Raw genomic sequence first — 19,039 nt, 5'->3', positions numbered from 1 at the left:
TACAACATCACAAAATACGCAAATAACAGTTTAGTTCCAACTTGTCTCAGAGATTTTGAAAGAAGATTCTTCTTAGCAAAACTTCAGGTGGATAGTTTTGATTAGCCTTTGTGGACTGCAATGGTTAGTCTGGGATGACATTTAACGTATATGCATTACGCCCAGTTGCACCAGAGTGAGGCAGACTGTAAGGTATAACTCATTGCTTTTGGTAGGGGCAGGAGGCACAGCAGCGCCCAATCCATCTCCAGTATCCAAGAAGTGCCCGTAGAGAAACGTGTTATCGGCACGTTTGACATGCCAGACCTCGCTGAAATCACCGAGTACATCAAGAAGACTGAAGAGAAACTGCGACGAGAACTGACAGTATGGACTGCCTTTAAACATAAAATTTCATGCGGACAGATTGGTCCCTGATAAGCCTGCTTGGACAGCACACACTAATCTGGGAATACAGTTTTTGAACATACATTACGTTTGGCTTTCCCAAGGCAAGGCTCATATATAACTGAAAAAGTCCACATGATTCAAATAATCAGTTTTTAAGATATTAAAAGTTTCATATAAAAATCGACTTTCTGTGACAGTTCAAAGCACGTTTATAAATGTATATTGTGATTCATTAAACGCAAATGTGATTCACAATATCATTTTGTATCCCTTGCTAAAGGTGGACAGATATATGATTGGAGTTGTCTGTCCATCCTTCCGTTCGTCCGTCTGTCACACATTTTATTGTTAGCGGGGGCTTTCAATTCAAAGAATGAGCTTGTTTCTCAACTATTTATCTGATTTATTTATTGACTATTTATCTAATCTATTCTTCTCACCAATTGTTTTTACTACAGGTATTCTAATGAACCTTTACACATGTATGTAGGGTCATTTATTTTGGTCATGCCTATGTTCCATAACATTTACCTTTAATCTTACATAATTATGCCTCTTTTTTACTGAACAACTTTCGTTCAGATATAGAGAATGACAAGGTTACTGCCTGATCATTTTTAATTGATAAGGCGACGCTTAGAATAAGCCTTCAAGAAACACAAAAAGCAACAAAAACAGCGAAAATATTTTACAAATTTTAATGCCAAATAGTCATGGCATCATTATCAACAGGTCAAACATCCAAAATAATATTTTTCCCACTAATAAATGAAGCTTTGTAGCGATTTTTCCAATATTTTTTTTTCTAAAAAAGGGAACCATTGAGGATGATAAACAGAAAAACAGGTGAATGCCTGATCGTTTTGTAATTCCTCGCCATTTAGTTTATTCTAATTCTCATCTGATATATTACAAAACTGTCAGGCAGTAACCTGTTATTGTCTATATAATACTGTTTTTACTTCAGGAATTCAGTTCAAACTACACAAATTAGTTTTTTGGTCATTATATGAGGTCGCTTACCATGTTCCATAGCTCTGGATTGAAATTAATGCAATGAAGCTGAGAAACACCCTTTTTGAACTCCTGGTTAATGTTTCCGTGCAACTTCACCATATCTCTAGTCACTACCGATGTCGAAATAAGATGTTACATATGTGTTCAGATTCATTATACAAATACAAACACTAAACATGGTTAGATGTTTCATACTGATCATTCGAAATTTAGAATAAAACATAAAAAACAACCGTCAGTTCTTGAAAGAAACTGGATTGTAAAGAGTTTATTTGAATGGCAATTTCAATCACAAGAAGACTGTGCCCGTATGCTTATTTTTTGACGATATTAGTCACGTTCTGTGAAAAATTGTCTAAATACATTGGCAGCACGCACAGACTCAGGGACCACATTTTCCAGTTTTATGGAATATTTCGTTTAATAAATATCCAACTACGGCGGAAAGTGTCGTTCCTTATTAGACTATGCAGGACTGCACAGGCTAATCTAAACTGGGAAGACACTTTATGCACATGCATTAAGCCCAGTTTTGCCAGAAGGAGGCTCATATTGCTTTTATGAGTGAATTTTGTCACGTTTAGGAAGCCAACAAGTCTGACGACAAGTCCTCACTTCTCTACATCCTGTCTTTGCTGTGCGTAGCCAAGGGTGACAAGATGGCAGCCATTGAACACCTGATTAAAGTTGCTGAGATAAATTACAGGATCCTTCCTACAGAGTATGTCTTTCGTGTGTATTGGATCGTAAATTAAAGAAATAATTTAATATTATTCTATCATATAGTCTGTTGTGAAATGGTCTGGGATACATGATTTAAATTTCCTGCGCAACTTAATGTGATCAAGTCACTAACGATTTGAAATTCATAAATCCATATTTAAAGATGTAACCCTCTTATAACCATACGTTTTCAGGACGTTAACATTATGTATTTTACTTATTTTTTTATTTTCACACTTCCTTTAATTCGAATGATAATAAATCTGTTTTGTGTTTAAACAATTTTTTATTACTTTATCTGACTTTTGTTTTTCATTGCATGTTTAGGGATAGAAACTAATCTTTTACGCTAGGGTACCCAGATGTCAACTATCTTTAATAGTTTGGTTGCCTGAGAAAAGAATAAAGACCCAAGAACAAATAAGAAAATAATCGTATAGTTTCTTTTAAAAAAAAATCAAGAGAACCTTAAAACATTGCTGGCATGGATCATTACACAATGCCCCTTTATGGTCCCGAATCTGAAATATTTTACAAACATAACGTGATAATCTCTTGGGAAAATGGTTCAATACTTTTCTATAAAGCTATATGCCCAGTCAGCCAACCAACTTTTATACAGTAGATATAAATGAATTTCCTGGGCCTAAATATACTCACCCCGGGAACATTGGAAACCACTTATTTTTATCCATGGTTACAGAGTGTTGTTCAGTTTATATTCGGAAATGACGGACACAGAGAAGGTTGCTATGAAGAAGAAGACGGGTCACAAGCTGCTGGAGGACGCCGTACAGAGTTACGAGAGACAGGAGAGACACACTCGAGAGCACGGGATCATCCGTATGGACCCTATACCCATGCCGGACAAAGATCTTAGTAAGGCCAAGTTGACTGTATTTGTAAACTCAGTCATAAGTCTACCCACTCATAAGTCGTCAGTATAAGTTGGTACGAAATGTGTGTATATTCATTTTATAAGCCGGGAAACACGCCCTTTACCCATGCCATACAAGGAGTGTAGTAAGGCCAAGTTGAATGTATCTGTACATGTATGGTAAAAACTCAGTCATAAGTCTACTCGCTCATAAGGAGGGAATATAAGGCGGTACGATCATGTTTGTATATTCACTCATAAGCCGGGAAACACGCCCAATACCTATGCCTGACAAGGACCGTAGTAAGGCCAAGTTGAATGTATCTGTAAATGTACGGTGAAAGCTCAGTCATTAGTTTACCCGCTCATCAGTCGGCTGTGTAAGGTGGTGCGAAAATGTGTGTATGTACACTTTATAATTCGCGAAACACATACGTATAGACCCAATAAACATGCCATATAAGTTTGCATTAATCTGTGGAAAAACGTGTTTTAATGCATTTGTGTTAAGTTTCGTCCCAGATTTGCCCGTGCAGTCCGTAACAAAAATCAAATCAAGGCAGAAAGTAAAGTCTCTAATATGCCTGTGCAGACAGTACATGCTTATCTGGAACAATATTTTACGGACATGCATTAAGCCCCATTTTCCAAAAGCGAGGCATTATTATGGGCACTTATGTGTGAATCTGTATAAAGATTACGCATTTTTAGGAACTAATCTTTTTTGTACTCTAATGGACTCTATACCAACATTAATGGGATTGTTTATGCCTGATTTTATAGGGCCCAATGGCAAAAATTATCTTTTTATCCTGAATCCAGTCAAGAATTCCATATCGCGTGTTTGATATTTAGTTAAAGATATGATAAGTCTACAAATAAAGAGTTTTGAAGTTGTTATATCAAAGTTAATGATGTTTTTATGTTTTATGTTTACTAGCTCATGTAGGTTTATCATCGATATTAAGAATTATGTTAGCAAAACATTTTTTTCCAATTTACAGTTTATTGACGTTACCATTCAAGGGTATACATAAGCTGATTTTGAATTGGGATATATGCCAATTAACACAACAAACAATAAGTTTATTTTGAATTGTGATATATACCAATCAACACAACAAACAATAAGTTGATTTTGACTTGTGATATATGCCAATTAACACAACAAACAATAAGTTTATTTTTAATTGTGATATTTGCCAATTAACACAACAAACAATAAGTTGATTTTGAAATGTGATATATGCCAATGAACACAACAAACAATATGGGCAATGAATCTAGCACCTACATTTCCTATAATGAATTGCGTCAAAAAGATAATTGGTGGATATTTACTTAACTTTAGGTGATACGGAGTTCGAACGGATATTGACAGAGAAGAAGATATCTCACGATTTTCAGATCATCGAAGTGTTGTTCCAAAATCTAAAGGACCCTGAAACCCATCGTGAGTATGACTGGGATTAGAAACATATGACATGACTGCATAACTGTGTAAGATTTGGCTTTATGCATATACATGTATAAAGTGTCGTACCAGATTAATATGTTTAGCCTGATTAATCTATGCTAGCTGCACAGCTTTATTTGCGACAACACTTTACAAACACGAATTGTGCCCTGTTTTTAATTTGAGCAAGGGTGATAAGTGTTATTTAGCCGTCCTCCTTTATGCTTGGTTTGTGCTTGTGACAAACGACTTTTTCCCTACCTGTGTAAGCGGAGAGGACTAAAGGTTCAATTTGGACTATGGTTACAGAAATAATTCAATACTAAAATCTGCATTCTTGCAAACCTATAAGTACTTTACCCATGTTAGCTCGCAGGTATTGGGCGCGTGGCCAAGTCACTTTAACACTATCAATATGTCATAAAACAACATTTTTCAGCATTTTGACCACAATTTGTTTTTAAATATTATATTATATATATATATATATATATATATATATATATATATATATATATATATACATATTATATCAGAATTTTTTATTTAATATTATTTAATTTTTTTTGGTCAAAATGATGTTTATGAAATATTGATAGTGTTAAAGTGACTTGGCCACTTGCCCAATACCTGTGAGCTAGCTTAACTTACAGAGATCTTGTTCTTACTGTGACAAGGGGAGTAGCTGCTATTAGGCACAGCAGGCCCAGGCCTACAATTATTTTTTTAAACATGAAAAAAAATAAAAATGCTGCAGCTTTGAAAAACACATTAAAATGTTAACCCTGAGGGGGGGTCGAGGTGTTAGAAATCTTCATTTCATATTGATATAATCCTCAGACAATGGATTCTGGTCGTGTTTAAAGGACATATCTTCCAATTATCAACTCTACTTCTTTCTATGGGCATTCAAGCTTGCTTCTTTTCACGTGACTTGCTGTTACAAGTTTACATAGAACTACATGTAGATCTACTTGTCTCCCTTTTAAAACTACAGTAAGTTGTAATAGATTATTTTTGGATTTTTAACTGTTATATGTGCCGTTATAGACATGCAGACAGTGTTATTGGAAAGAATTCCCATGGTTTGACTTGTTTATAAGTGGAGTGTTACACTTTTAAATGTTTCTCTGTTCCATATTGTTTCAAAATTAAGTTCTCTGGTACAAAGATAATACAGTATACACTTATTTCATGGATGCGCGGTGAACAGTCAAAACTGTTTCCAAAGGTATCAGGGATGACTTTGGTACTATCGGCCTCGGGCAACAGTTCCAAATGTCAGCCCTGATACCGAGGTACAACAGTTTTGACTGTTCACCAAGCATCCATGAAATAAGTGTTTTATTACCTGATCAAATTTCCAACATAGACATAACAGCAAACTAACTTTTTATTTACACACAACAGTAAACGATAAAATAAATAATTTTGACTGTTACTGTAAAATGACTTAATTTTTTCGACTAAATGACGTCATTATTTCAGCGGGCAACAGTTCAAACTGTTGACCGGTCAACAGTTCGATATTCATCGGTAACAGTTTAAAACATTGCAAATTTCTTTTCGACGAGGAAATAGCAAAAAATAAGTAATTATCATTTATATAAGACATCAGGTAATAATAAAATTTAGTTCTCTGACATTGAGATAAAACAGTAAAATATCAAAGAAAAACAGGCCTTATATTTTCTTATCTTATTATTTGTCTAGATATGCTTTAAATCTCACCACATGCGTTATAGGATTTAAAAATTTTCAGGGGGAGGATCCCTGGACCCCCCCCACCGTTTTTATGTAATATATCCGGGCCTACAGCTTGAAAAATGCTAGCTACGCCCCTGGTGACAACATTAATCTGGTTTGGGACTACTTTCTGTCTGTGACAAAGCTCTTGTTTTTTATATTGTTTTTAATCAATATATATTTTGTTGTATTAAGTATTGTAGTGTTATATTATTTATCAATGTTATTCAACAGTAATATATAAGAACCATAGACTGTATTGCATCTGTATAATTGGTAATGTGCTTGCTTGAACTTTATTGGTGATAATACATGTGGTTATTTTGTGAATATTTGTGAAGTGTATAGCAAAGTACAATATTTAATACCGTACCATTACAGTGGTCCCAAAGGACATCTTCAAATATCTTGTTGACTTCTGGGTAGAAAACCAGGTCAAGTGCTCACAGGTAATTTTTCTCTTATGTGTATAATATTGTAACACTGCGGTGAGGGAGTGCAAAGAATTCGCGCAGTATATTGGTTGGTTGGTTGGTTGGTTAGTCCACTAAAGTTTATGGATTTATTCTAGTTTAAACAATTAGGCTGTGAAATGGAAATTGAATTATGCCACATTCATAGAGTTCATAAAGTACTTTTTCCTGTCCCCGGTGATCGACGCATCCCATGGTTATTTGTCTTAAACTTACCAAGCGTTTGGTGATCCACAAATTCCTGAATTATTTGTCAAGAACATAACTGACCAAGTGTTTAGTAATCCATAATTTAGCTGACCAAGCGGTCCAGTTTATTATCCCCCGCCATCGGCGGAGGGATATTGTTTTGGCGTTGTCCGTCTTTCCGTCCGTCCGTCTTTCCGTCTGTCCGGAGCCATATCTTTGAAGTGCTTTGGCGGATTTCATTGAAACTTGGAATGAGTATATATGGATAAGAGGATGATGCACGCCAAATGGCATTGTACACCATCTGTTAATAACGGAGTTATGGCCCTTTGTATCTTGAAAAAATGCTTTTTTGAGTGTCAAATATAACACTTTTGTGTCCAGAAGCATATTGGCGGGGGATATCAATTCAACAAATTTGCTTGAAAGTCATGTATAGAGCATTACCATATTCTCATATAAATATGAATTTAAAAGAATAATGCAACTCAAGAAAACATCTAGTCATAACATCCATGATTGTTGCTTATTTTGACAATCATTCCCATTTGCTATTCTATATTTGAAGGTGAAAATCGACGAAGGTCGGCTGGCGGATGACGAGGTCATTCTGAAGGTTTCGGAACTTATTAAAACTGATTTTGGCCTGGGTCGAATGTGCCTCACTGACAAAAGGTCTGTTCCATCAAAACTTGTTTTGACCACTGTCAAATATGTCTCACTGACAAAAGACTGTCTTTTATTTTAGTTTTTTTTAAGAGGAGACTTCCTTTTGACAAAAATCTGGGACGATAAACTTTACGCACTAACATTAAGTCTGGTTGTCCCAGAGCAACGCTAATTTAAAGCATATGTTAAAAGAGATTTATCTTCAATCATACATATTTCTTAAAAGATAATGGTTACTTAGTATTTGAAACATAGTTAAAGATCAATGTTTTTTTTTCTTCTTTCTAGTAGATTATTGGACGTTGTCTGGAAATTAACATGTTAATAGGTTAAATATATATACCTGTAGATGTAAATACGTATGTTTGAAACAACAAAGATGTTAAGTATCGGCTGATGCTTTAATCTTGGTTAATATAGACTATAAATAATGTATTTTATTGAATATCGTACCATTATTTCTAATTCCTAAGTTAACTCCTAGTCATAGATTCATTATATATATATATATATATATATATATATTTAAAGAATGATTTCAATAGCGGACATTTGTTAATGTATGATGAATATTATAATATGGACGGACACTAATGATTATATTTGCTGATATGTACTTCGATGGAATATAGACACACACTACTCGAAGAACTGTTTATTGTAATTAATTCTGCTAATTAACACTGCGCTTTTTAAGTCCACATACTATTTGAATCAGTCTATCTAACGAATATATATAGGACATCTTTGCGGACGTCCATCAATTGTACGAAACAGTACTGTAACTCCTTGATTTCAGTCAGCCTTTGCTATGAAATACTCATCGCAAGTGTGGTGAATACACCGGACATATATAACAATTACACAAGGAATCGAACTCTGTTATGCAAAACTTCCGTAAACAAACATGTTTTAGGCCAGATCTTACCGCTTATATAAACAATTGCCAATATTGTCTTTCCTTCTCAATGCCAGGTTGTTTTTCCAAACGGACGTGACGAACCACTTCAAGGAGATCGCCAAGCTACGGGAGATCGAGCGTCTGGAGCGGTCCGAGCACGCAGGCTTCCTCAGCAGGGTCCCCACACTGCGCATACACAAGAAGAAAAACGGTATTTAACTTAAGACATAAATACAAAAAAATGTATATGGGCTCTGGGAAATGAGCCACTCACCAAAGTTATTGTATGGATAATTTCTTAATCGCCATCCCCATTTTCCGTTTTTTAATAGCTAATTTAAGCTGGCAATTTGAGTTGGGTAGATATTTTTCATAAACAAACAAACGCACGACTGTACCCTTTAAATGTGATTTCTGTTTTTATCTTAAAGGAAAAGAACAATGCATCACAATTATACGATTAAATACTCTTTTAAGCATCTGGCACTGCGCTCAATTGGTAAATTATTTTAAAAAACACGTTATTAAAAACATCAAGTTATTCCAGTACAGTCTAAATTATTTTAGAAATCTACACTGAATTATCACCAGTTTCATTCGAGCCAAATATTCCAACAACTTTATTTACATTTTTAGCTCGCCGTTTTAGGAAAAAAACAACGAGGTATTGTCATAGCCAGCTCGTTGTGTCGTCTGCCATCCGCCGTCCGCGTCGTGCTTAAACCTTAACATTGGCTCTAAAATCAAAGCGCTTCCATCTACAACTTTGAAACTTCATATGTAGATGCACCTTGATGAGTTCTACAAGCCACACCCATTTTGGGGTCACAAGGTCAAACGTCAAGGTCACTATGACCTCTAAAAAAAATGCACCCGTAGCCAAGCGTGGAACCCGTGTATAATAATAAGTATCTATCCTTAACACAAATATGTTTCATACTTTGATACAACTGCGTGTCCAAATGTCAGGCACTCGCGTTTTTGAACTTAATGAATGATTCAATGCAGTGACGTAATGTCAGCAGGTGAGCAGTTTGCGGTTTGTTTTGCATTCAGTTTAAAGATCAATATAAACGTTGTATTGGATAATCTGTGACAGCTGCGGAGCATACTAAACACAAACACAATTTCACATGCACTCACTCAATTGTTTCTGTTGGTGCTCAATGAGCGGCATAATGCTAAAATGTGCTTTACGCTGATCACCAGCGTAGCTTCGGACCCGCCTTCGCAATTGCTGTTCAGTATTCAGTCACTCAAGGCTTAACAAGCGGATTGGGGAGCTCCTTTCTTGACTGCCCTTAAGCAGCATCGTTGAGTCTCCCTATACAGTATGTTCACAGACAAGGTCAAGGATTCTATGGTCATGGTGAAACCTCTCTTTTCAATGTGTTCACAGACAAAGACAATGATTCTGTATTTCCGATGAAACAGACGAATACAAGGATATTGTGTTTACAGTGTAGCTTCTCTTTGAAAGTTCTCGCCTTTCTCTATACTCTATCCACAGACTAATGAAGGATTCTGTGTTCACGGTGTACCGCTATATTCAATATCCCTTTGCATGCTGGGAAATTTGTCGTCTGCTAAAATGTTGTCTGCTGAATTTCTAAAATTAGCATTTTCTTCGATTTTTTTTCAAAGAATACTATCAGAATAGCAAATAGTTTGGATCTTGTCCTGATGAGACGCCACGTTCTGTGGCGTCTCATCTGGATCCAAAGTGTTTGCAAAGGCCTTCAAAATTTGATTCCAGCACTGAAAGAGATATGTCCACACACATGAAGAAGGATTCTGTTTTCACGATCTAGCCTCTATGTTCACAACGACAATGATTTAGTGATCACGGTCCAGGGTTCGACATTAACTTTTTTTTACAGCAAGACCATCGGACCAGCTCCTCTTAAAATGTACTAGCCCGAATCTGATGTCTACTAGACCATAAATGACATAGCAAATAAACACAATTGTGTCGTGTAACTGTTTAATCAGGTTTTATCAGAAAATAATTAGTGAACACAAGAAAGTTATTTTGATGCACAGAGATTAAAAATAAAATAAAACTATTTAACAACATAAATTGTTATAATTTCACTGTTTATCACCAGTTAAACAAATGATGTCTGTACAGCAGGTGACATTTATTCAACGTCATCAAATTCTGGCCTCCTTGTCAGACCACTGTGCCCCATGCTACCACATCTCCAAGGCCCTTTTCCCATCATAATCTGTGTCAGTTTTACCGTCGATTCTTCTTTATTAACTTATTTGTCGGACGAAAATCCAATCTTGAACAAAGCCATTCTTTAAATTACATTCTCTCGTCTGCTACGCCAAAATGTTTACATTGACGATACCGATTTTCGATAGAAGTCGTATAAACATGATGTAAAGTTATAGGACACTGCAGAAAATCATTAATATTCATGACAACTTGACCAATGGAAACAAGCAATTTCTGCGGGAAGCTCTCCTTTGCACCTAAAAATAGCGATGAATCATGTGAATGCTCCGCGTTTTTTTATATACGCTAGTTTTGTTCTGATGTAAATAACGGATACGAGTTATTTTACACATTAAGAGAAAAAGGTTTTCGGTAAGTTGTAGTTATATGAATCAGTATAGATTTTTTATGTACGACCAGTCGGACAAGCTAGTCCCCAGTTTTACTAGCCCGACCACCGATCTTACTAGACAATGTCTGTCGGACGTGCCTTAGTGTCGAACCCTGCGGTCTAGCCTGTATGTTAACAGACAACGACAATGATTCTTTGTTCACAGTCTAGTCTCTATGTTCACAGACAAGGACAAGGATTCTGTGTTAACGGTCTAGCCTCTATGTTAACAGACAACGACAATTATTCTGTGTTCACGGTCTAGTCTCTATGTTCACAGACGAGGACAAGGATTCTTTGTTCACGGTCTAGCCTCTATGTTCACAGACAAGTACAAGGATTCTTTGTTCACAGTCTAGTCTCTATGTTCACAGACAAGTACAAGGATTCTTTGTTCACGGTCTAGCCTCTATGTTCACAGACAAGTACAAGGATTCTGTGTTCATGGTCTAACCTCTTATGTTCACAGACAAGGAGAAGGGTTCTGTGTTCACGGTCTAGCCTCTATGTTCACAGACAAGGACAAGGATTCTGTGTTCACGGTATACCTGAAGGACGACCGCAACTGGTGGTGCATGGTGATCCAGGAGATGTTCTCTGGACGCGTCATGGCCGCAGCCATGAAAGATGTAATGATGGTGCAGCTTGCAATACAGAACGCTCTACTTATAGACGCCGTCATAGCCAGGTAAGAAATCAGAATGCTTTACTTATAGACACCGTCATAGCCAGGTAAGGAAATCATGACACTCTTCTTAGAGACGATGTTATGGCCAGATAAGGAAATCAGAACAATATATTTATAGACGCTGTTATAACCAGGTAAGGAAATCAGAATACTCTTCTTATAGAGGCCGTTATAGCCAGGTAAGGAAATCATAACACTCTATTTAAAGACGCCGTCATAGCCAGGTAAGGAAATCAGAACACTATTTATAGACGCTGTTATGGCCAGGTAAGGAAATCATAACACTATATTTATATACGCCGTCATAGTCAGGTAAGGACATCATAACACTGTATTTATCGACGCCGTCATACCCAGTCAAAGAAATCAGAACACTATATTTATAGATGCTGTTATAACCAGGTAAGGAAATCAGAACACTCTTCCTATAGACGCTGTTATAGAGAGGTTAATGGGAAATCAGAACACTGTATTTATAGACGCCGTCTTAGCCAGGTAAGGAAATCAGAACACTGTATTTATAGATGCCGCCATAGCCAGGTAAGGAAATCAGAAAACTCTTCTTATTGACGCTGTTATAGCCAGGTAAGGAAATCAGAACACTCTTCTTATAGACGCTGTTATAGCCAGTTAAGGAAATCAGAACACTGTTTTTATAGGCGCCGCCATAGCCAGGTAAGGAAATGGGCTGTCCAGCTAGCGCAGTGGTTAGCACACTCGCTTCTCACCTAGGCGATCCGGGTTCGATTCCCGATCCCTGCGCATGTGAGTTTGGTTGGTGGTCACCATACCGGACAGGTTGGGTTTCCTCCGGGTACTCCGGCTTCCCACCACAACACAAGACCACCTCAAAAATAAAATAAAAAATTGTTCCTTAAACAATAATTAGCTGGAAATTGCAGCTATCATTCAAAATCGTTATATCTTTATGAATAACAGCTATGATGTAGTACATATATTTTTTGGATGACTTGATAAAACGGTGATGTGTTTTATGTGAATGGACAGAGATAAATCCTTTATCATTATTCCTGGACGAGTTTCAACGAATTGCTTGTCAAAAGCTTAAACGTTATATATGTTGACCACACCCAGTGGCCAAGAGACTTTGGCGTTGCTTAACACGAAGATTGAGAAGGTTGCCGAGAAGCTGAGCGTGTTTAGCCACATGGTGGACCAGGGGAGGCACATCCTGCCCGGCGACACAAGGGACGCACTTCAGACAAAACTGGACCCCAACATCCTAGAGAAAAAGCGACAAACTGTTCAGGCGCTGCTGTATACATGCGGAGGTATGAACACGAATGATGATATGTTGATCTTTGTATGAATGCACACTCAGGACGGTTGGTGTGAGTCTTCTTGCGGTAACCTTGATACAACTGACACAAACAACTTACCATAAATGTTTACCATGTAAATTTGGCTTGGCGCGTGGTAGGAAAGTGTCCTTTATTTAACCCATTAATGCCTAGTTGATTCTCCCATCCTTCTAAATTGGATCAATTTATTTCCAAAATTAGGGATTTCTAGTATATTTATTTCTATATTTAGAATATTTCTTACAGAAATTCCTTTAAGCAAACAGCGCAGACCCTAATGAGACGCCGCATCATGCGGCGTATCATCTGGGTCTACGTTGTTTGCCAAGGCCTTTTTTCTAGACGCTAGGCATACATGGGTTAAATGTCAAGGTCACACATACAGTGTAAATGTAAACTCTAGTCACAATTTGGCGTGTTATTCTGCATAATTCATCCTCATATATCATCCATTTTTATGATAAATTACAACTTATAGTTACTTTTTTGAGACACAGCTAGAATAGTACCTGGAAGGGGATATTGGGCTAAATGTAGTCCGCACAGGCTAATAAGCGACGACACTTTCCGCGTTTATGGTCTCTTTTAAACGAAGGTCCAGTTCAGACGGAAAGTGTAATGCAGTAAAACACTGTATGCTCATTCAACACGCCTGTTGTCCACATAATGTGGCTCACTTGTTTGTGTGGTCTGATCCAATCTTAGCTTACTATACGAGCTGCATTAACCCATTTATGCCTAGGGGACTCTCACATCCTTCTTAATTGGATCAATTTATTTCAAAAATTAGGGATGTCTAGTATATTAATTTCTTTATTTTGAATATTTCTGGCAGAAATTCCTTTAGGCAAACAGCGCAGACCATGGGTCAACTCTGTTTTCCAAGGCCTTTTTTCTAGACGCTAGGTATGATGCGGCGTCTCATCAGGGTCTAGACTACGCTGTTTGCTTAAAGGAATTTCTGTAAGAAATATTCTAAATATAGAAATAATTATACTAGACATCCCTAATTTTGGAAATAATTTGATCCAATTTAGAAGGATGGAATAGTCCACTAGGCATAAATGGGTTAAGAAGCATGTATAGTGTGGTGGTGGTTAGGGTGGTGGAGTGGTCGAGTGGTAACACTCTGGTCTACCATTCCAGAGGTTCCCGGTTTAATACGCGGCCGGGCACTGAAAAATTCAGAAATGCTTCAAGTGTTTCCCACCCAACTAGAGATGTACTGGTATGAAACCCAGGTAATTCTCGCGTTTATCGGTGCTATACACTGAGCACGTAAAAGAACCAAGGATCTATTCGCAAAGAGCTAGGGTATAGCACCCGGATTCCTTATATCCCAATACTGTCCCTTCTGCTTGCTGTCTCTTCAGCAAAAAACCAAAGGACCCCATTGGAAATAAGTGCTTGCACTTTCATGGGTTATCCTTGACTGCAAGGTCAAAAGAAATACATATATACATACGTGTTCTTTCAGATGAGCAGACCTCGCCCCGGCTGTGGTGTGGCCTGAGCGACGGCAAGATTAAGATTTATGACGCCATCTTCTGGAACCTGGAGAAAGAACTCGACCAAACAAAGCCACATTGTGTATGTGTCTTCGAATGGCGGACACTGTATTTGTTTGGGATGTAAAGTTTTTTAGTATGAACTAAAGGGCATGGTAATAATTATACCTTAAATGAACCTCGTTATACAGTTATCTCGATCTGGGAAAAGAGGGCTTAATACTTGTAAGTTAACCCTTTGCATGCTGGGAAATTTGTCGTCTGCTTAAATGTCGTCTGCTGAATTTCTAAAATTAGCATTTTCTTCGATTTTTTTTCAAAGAATACTATCAGAATAGCAAACAGTTTGGATCCAGATGAGACGCCACGTTCTGTGGCGTCTCATCTGGATCCAAACTGTTTGCAAAGGCCTTTAAAAATTCAGCTCCAGCGCTTTAAGGGTTAAGTGTAGTTCCAGATAAACCAGTAAAGTCCACTCTATTGTGTACTTTTTGGGAAACGTTCACAGACAAAGAAATATGAATGTTGATTGAAACTTTTGATATACATACAGCGATGGTTCGTAACAAAAAGTAGTTAAGATATGCATTTTCTCTGTTAACTTCGAGTAGCGTTCACTTTCAGGGCTCTTTACAGATATCCACTGGTATTGTATTTATTGTCCCCTACCGGTTTCACCGGAGGGGACCTATGGTATGCGCTCTGTGCGTCTGTCTGTGAGTCTGTCTGTCACACTTTTCTGGATCCTGCGATAACTTTAAAAGTTCTTCATATTTTTTCATTAAACTTAAAACGTGTGTAGATGGCAATATAGACATTATGCGCGTCATTTCATTTTGTGCCTACGTCAAAAATTCTGGTTGCAATGGCAACAAATAAACAAAACAAAAATCTGACAATGGTGGAGCCGGTAGGGGACATATATTGCTTGGCAATAGTTTTGTTGACTTCTGTTTGGCTAGCGACTGGCACGGACATGTACGATAACTGACAAAACCTTTTCGCTACTTTCCGGGAATTCTGTTCGTTCTTAGATGTATACATTTTTATTTACTCATTGCTGTGTTACCAGGTTAAGGTGGTCGGTACATGTATATATCTCTCTTTCCTATTTGTAACCAGATGTGTCTCAAGGTGGTTGGTGGTACCCACGTGTGGGCGGGGTCGTCAGGCATCTTTATATTCGACGTACGTGTGTTCTCGTGCAACAAGACTCTCATGGACCACCCGGACCTCATTTCGAGCATAGTTCCATACGACCATGGCAAGTGAGTAGTGGAATTCAGTCCAAAAAAGTGTCGGGTAATATACAACATGTATGTGTGGCGTAATAGATTATTCATGTTAAATTAAGTCCGTAAGAATTGTCGTACATAGAAACGATCGCTTTTGTCGATGAATGTCGTACTGATTACCACTTGTACATAGTAGCGGTCAGTTTTTGTCACCTACCGGTGAAACCGGAGGGGACTTATTGTTTGCGCTCTGTGTGTTGATGACCAGTCTGCTGGTCAGTCTGTCCGTAACACTTTCTGGATCCTTCGATAACTTTAAAAGTTCTTCATAATTTTTCATGAAACTTCGAACATGGATAGATGGCAATATGGAGATTATGCACGTCATTTCATTTCGTTCCTACGTCAAAAATTCTGGTTGCTATGGCAACAAATATTTTTTAATTTCTGAAAATGGTGGAGTTTTACTGATAGGGGACAAATGTTGCTTGGCAATAGTCTTGCTTTTAATTGACATTTTTGAGCGCTTATGATTTAGGATCAATTGTCGATATAACAGTATAACACTTTAATTCATAAAGCCAATATGATTAGCAGTCATTCCTTTAACCCACTTATGCCTAGTGGACTGTCCCATCCTGCTAAATTGGATCAATTTATTTCCAAAATTAGGTCTAGTGTATTTATTTCAATATTTAGAATATTTTTTTACAGAAATTCCTTTCAGCAAACAGCGTAGACAGTGATGCGACGCCACATCATGCGGCGTCTCATCTGGGTCTACGCTGTTTGCCAAGGCCATTTTTCTAGACGCTTGACATGAATGGGTTTATATCTACATATCTATTGCCTTTTATTTAAACAGAATGTCAAAGACAGGTGTGTCCATATTAAAATTGTATGATAAAATAATTACCTATGGATAATTTATGTAACAGTAATTATACAATCGACCGAGTTCATAATAAAACATATGTATGGTTCTTAGCAACATATTTTTGCTGTACTTGTGTTTTATTATGTGGGCTACGTTTGGTATAGAACGGTTCGGCTTGACTCGGAGGATAACTTTTGTTGGAACATTTACATTCATGAATTTGAAATTATAATTGCACTTTTGAAATTGTGATATATATAAGTACATTGTATTACATTCAATAGCACAAGTTGTGCGATAAGACAGACAATATTGAAATTATGTGGTCAACTTATTTACAGACTTGGTTGTGAATTATATTATTGCGTAATCACAACGAACTACACGAAGGGTCATTCATTGAACGAACTATGCTACATTATTTTCATAAAACATGTTCTTTTTATCACCTGTTTTAAATAGAATTGAATAAGCGTGTGATACACAAATTATGACTTCTCAATGTGTATGTGGAAGTTATTTGTATTTCTATAAACGGATTGTCCAGTGACGTCACGCGCACCTGAAAAAATTACACTGCGTTCACTGGTTTGCAAACAAGTGTTGATATTCACACAAATGCATTTTAAAAGTTTTGACAAAATCATGGTTTTATTCACAATTATCCATATACTAAATACTTTTGCTCTGTTTTGGGTCTTAATATGATGTGTATACAAAAGATAATATATTTTGAAACGTTTGTTTTCTTGTAATAAATGTTTTACTGATAATAAATAAAGTATAGAACACAATGTGCTCGGTATTTGCAGTAAGTATGCATGTGAGGAAAATTCCATTTGTAAACAATAGCAATCTTTTGGTCTGTATCAGGTATGTGTACACGGCAAGTCTGGATGGCACAATCATCAAATGGGAAGTCCAGCGTCTCTCCCACGCACAGGCTGTCATCAAACATGAACAGTTTAACGGTCTGCGCGGGCTGCATATGTACCACGATAGAATGATATGCCGTGAGTGGTGTACTTGGAAACAATGGGGTTAATTTTCATTTTAAAGGTCAATGAAACAGGGACTTGTAAAATTCTATTCCTTCTTGCATGTAATCTTAAGAAAGCTTTGACGCACCGTCCACATGGTTATGCTGGTAAATGGAAGGAAATATTAATTTGACTGAGGCTTGTAAAATGAAGACTGTGTTTTCCATTGACTATTTCTTAAACTTGATTTTCTGTTAGAAGAGACTTCATTGAAACAAAAATGCAATTAAAGTGGAAAGTTACGTCCCAGTTCAGCCCGTGTGTACTACACAGGCATGTCCAGGACGACACTTTACGCACATGTCTTAAGTCCAGAACGAGGCTCATTTATATAAAGAACGCTCTGAAGTTAGATATTACAAGTTTGAATGCTTACTCGGGTAGGAATGGAAATTTAATTTCAAAATACATAGCTGATAGCATAAACAAGATACAGTTTATTATGTATGAATGTTTGTATATGAAGGTGTGAATTCGTCAATTCAGGTGACATATCAATATGCCAATATGACTTTCAGATAAGTGGTCGACGATATTTATAACTGAACTCAATGGCAATATACTTCACTCTCTGCGGGTTTCACCGGAAACGATAGCAGACAAATCCTCGGAAGTGGATGGAGTTTCAGTGATATCCAATGGACAGGTAATAAGCAGCGTATCATTGATATCCAATTAATAGGTATCGGACGGCATTTAAGTGATATCAAATGGACTGGTAATGTAATGGAGGATGGCATGTGTTTCGCATGTATTGATTTTTTCTTAAGTTGACACCATCTCACAGAGCCTTTCACTGTTTTAATATGATTAATATGCATAATGTGTGTTGTCATGGTTGTTGACTTTATTTTTTAATTTGCCATATTTAGACCCACACAATTGTGCATTTCCATGACATGCATGAACAACACAGGTATAAACAATTCCAACTGTCTTTGTTATAATTGCTTGTATTACATTGGAAGTCTTACTTGCCTTGTTGCTTTAAACATAAAAAAACATTTTTTATAACACCAGACTGGTTAAAGTTGCGTGTTAACATTTTGAGATCATGATGATGTTAAGTTTTTTTGTAACTACAGATATGGGCTGGTGGACGCAAACATGGTTTAGTGCACATATGGGACATCACCACCGGGGAGTTGTTGTATGTTCTTGATACCGATGAAAGTCCAGGCAGAAAGTCTGATGGTATCGCAAGCATAGCCGAGATCGATAAGAAGGTATGGCATTGCAAGCATAGCCGAGATCATTTAGAAGGTATGACATCACAAGCATAGCCGGGATCGATTAGAAAGTATGTCATCGCA

The 19,039-nt window shown here is 37.1% G+C and overlaps 1 protein-coding gene across 4 annotated transcripts in view; it reads left to right on the top strand.

Moving 5' to 3' along the window:
- The window catches only part of LOC127857568 (DENN domain-containing protein 3-like), a 61,703-nt gene that overhangs the window by 27,082 nt on the left and 15,582 nt on the right, over positions 1-19,039 (top strand). For all 4 annotated transcript variants that reach the window (XM_052394021.1, XM_052394022.1, XM_052394023.1 and 1 more), the window contains 14 exons: positions 216-366; positions 1,992-2,128; positions 2,834-3,009; positions 4,359-4,460; positions 6,591-6,658; positions 7,440-7,546; positions 8,516-8,652; positions 11,573-11,744; positions 12,840-13,036; positions 14,544-14,656; positions 15,697-15,842; positions 17,560-17,699; positions 18,245-18,372; positions 18,812-18,952. In XM_052394021.1, coding sequence (XP_052249981.1) covers positions 216-366; positions 1,992-2,128; positions 2,834-3,009; positions 4,359-4,460; positions 6,591-6,658; positions 7,440-7,546; positions 8,516-8,652; positions 11,573-11,744; positions 12,840-13,036; positions 14,544-14,656; positions 15,697-15,842; positions 17,560-17,699; positions 18,245-18,372; positions 18,812-18,952 — 1,915 coding nt within the window. The remainder of the gene's footprint in view (positions 1-215; positions 367-1,991; positions 2,129-2,833; positions 3,010-4,358; positions 4,461-6,590; positions 6,659-7,439; positions 7,547-8,515; positions 8,653-11,572; positions 11,745-12,839; positions 13,037-14,543; positions 14,657-15,696; positions 15,843-17,559; positions 17,700-18,244; positions 18,373-18,811; positions 18,953-19,039) is intronic.

The sequence above is a fragment of the Dreissena polymorpha genome, chromosome 14, assembly GCF_020536995.1.
Source record: "Dreissena polymorpha isolate Duluth1 chromosome 14, UMN_Dpol_1.0, whole genome shotgun sequence".
NCBI classification, from domain to species: Eukaryota; Metazoa; Mollusca; class Bivalvia; order Myida; family Dreissenidae; genus Dreissena; species Dreissena polymorpha.
The sequence above is the reverse complement of the archived record's forward strand: the minus strand, read 5'-3'. Positions and strand labels throughout refer to the sequence as shown.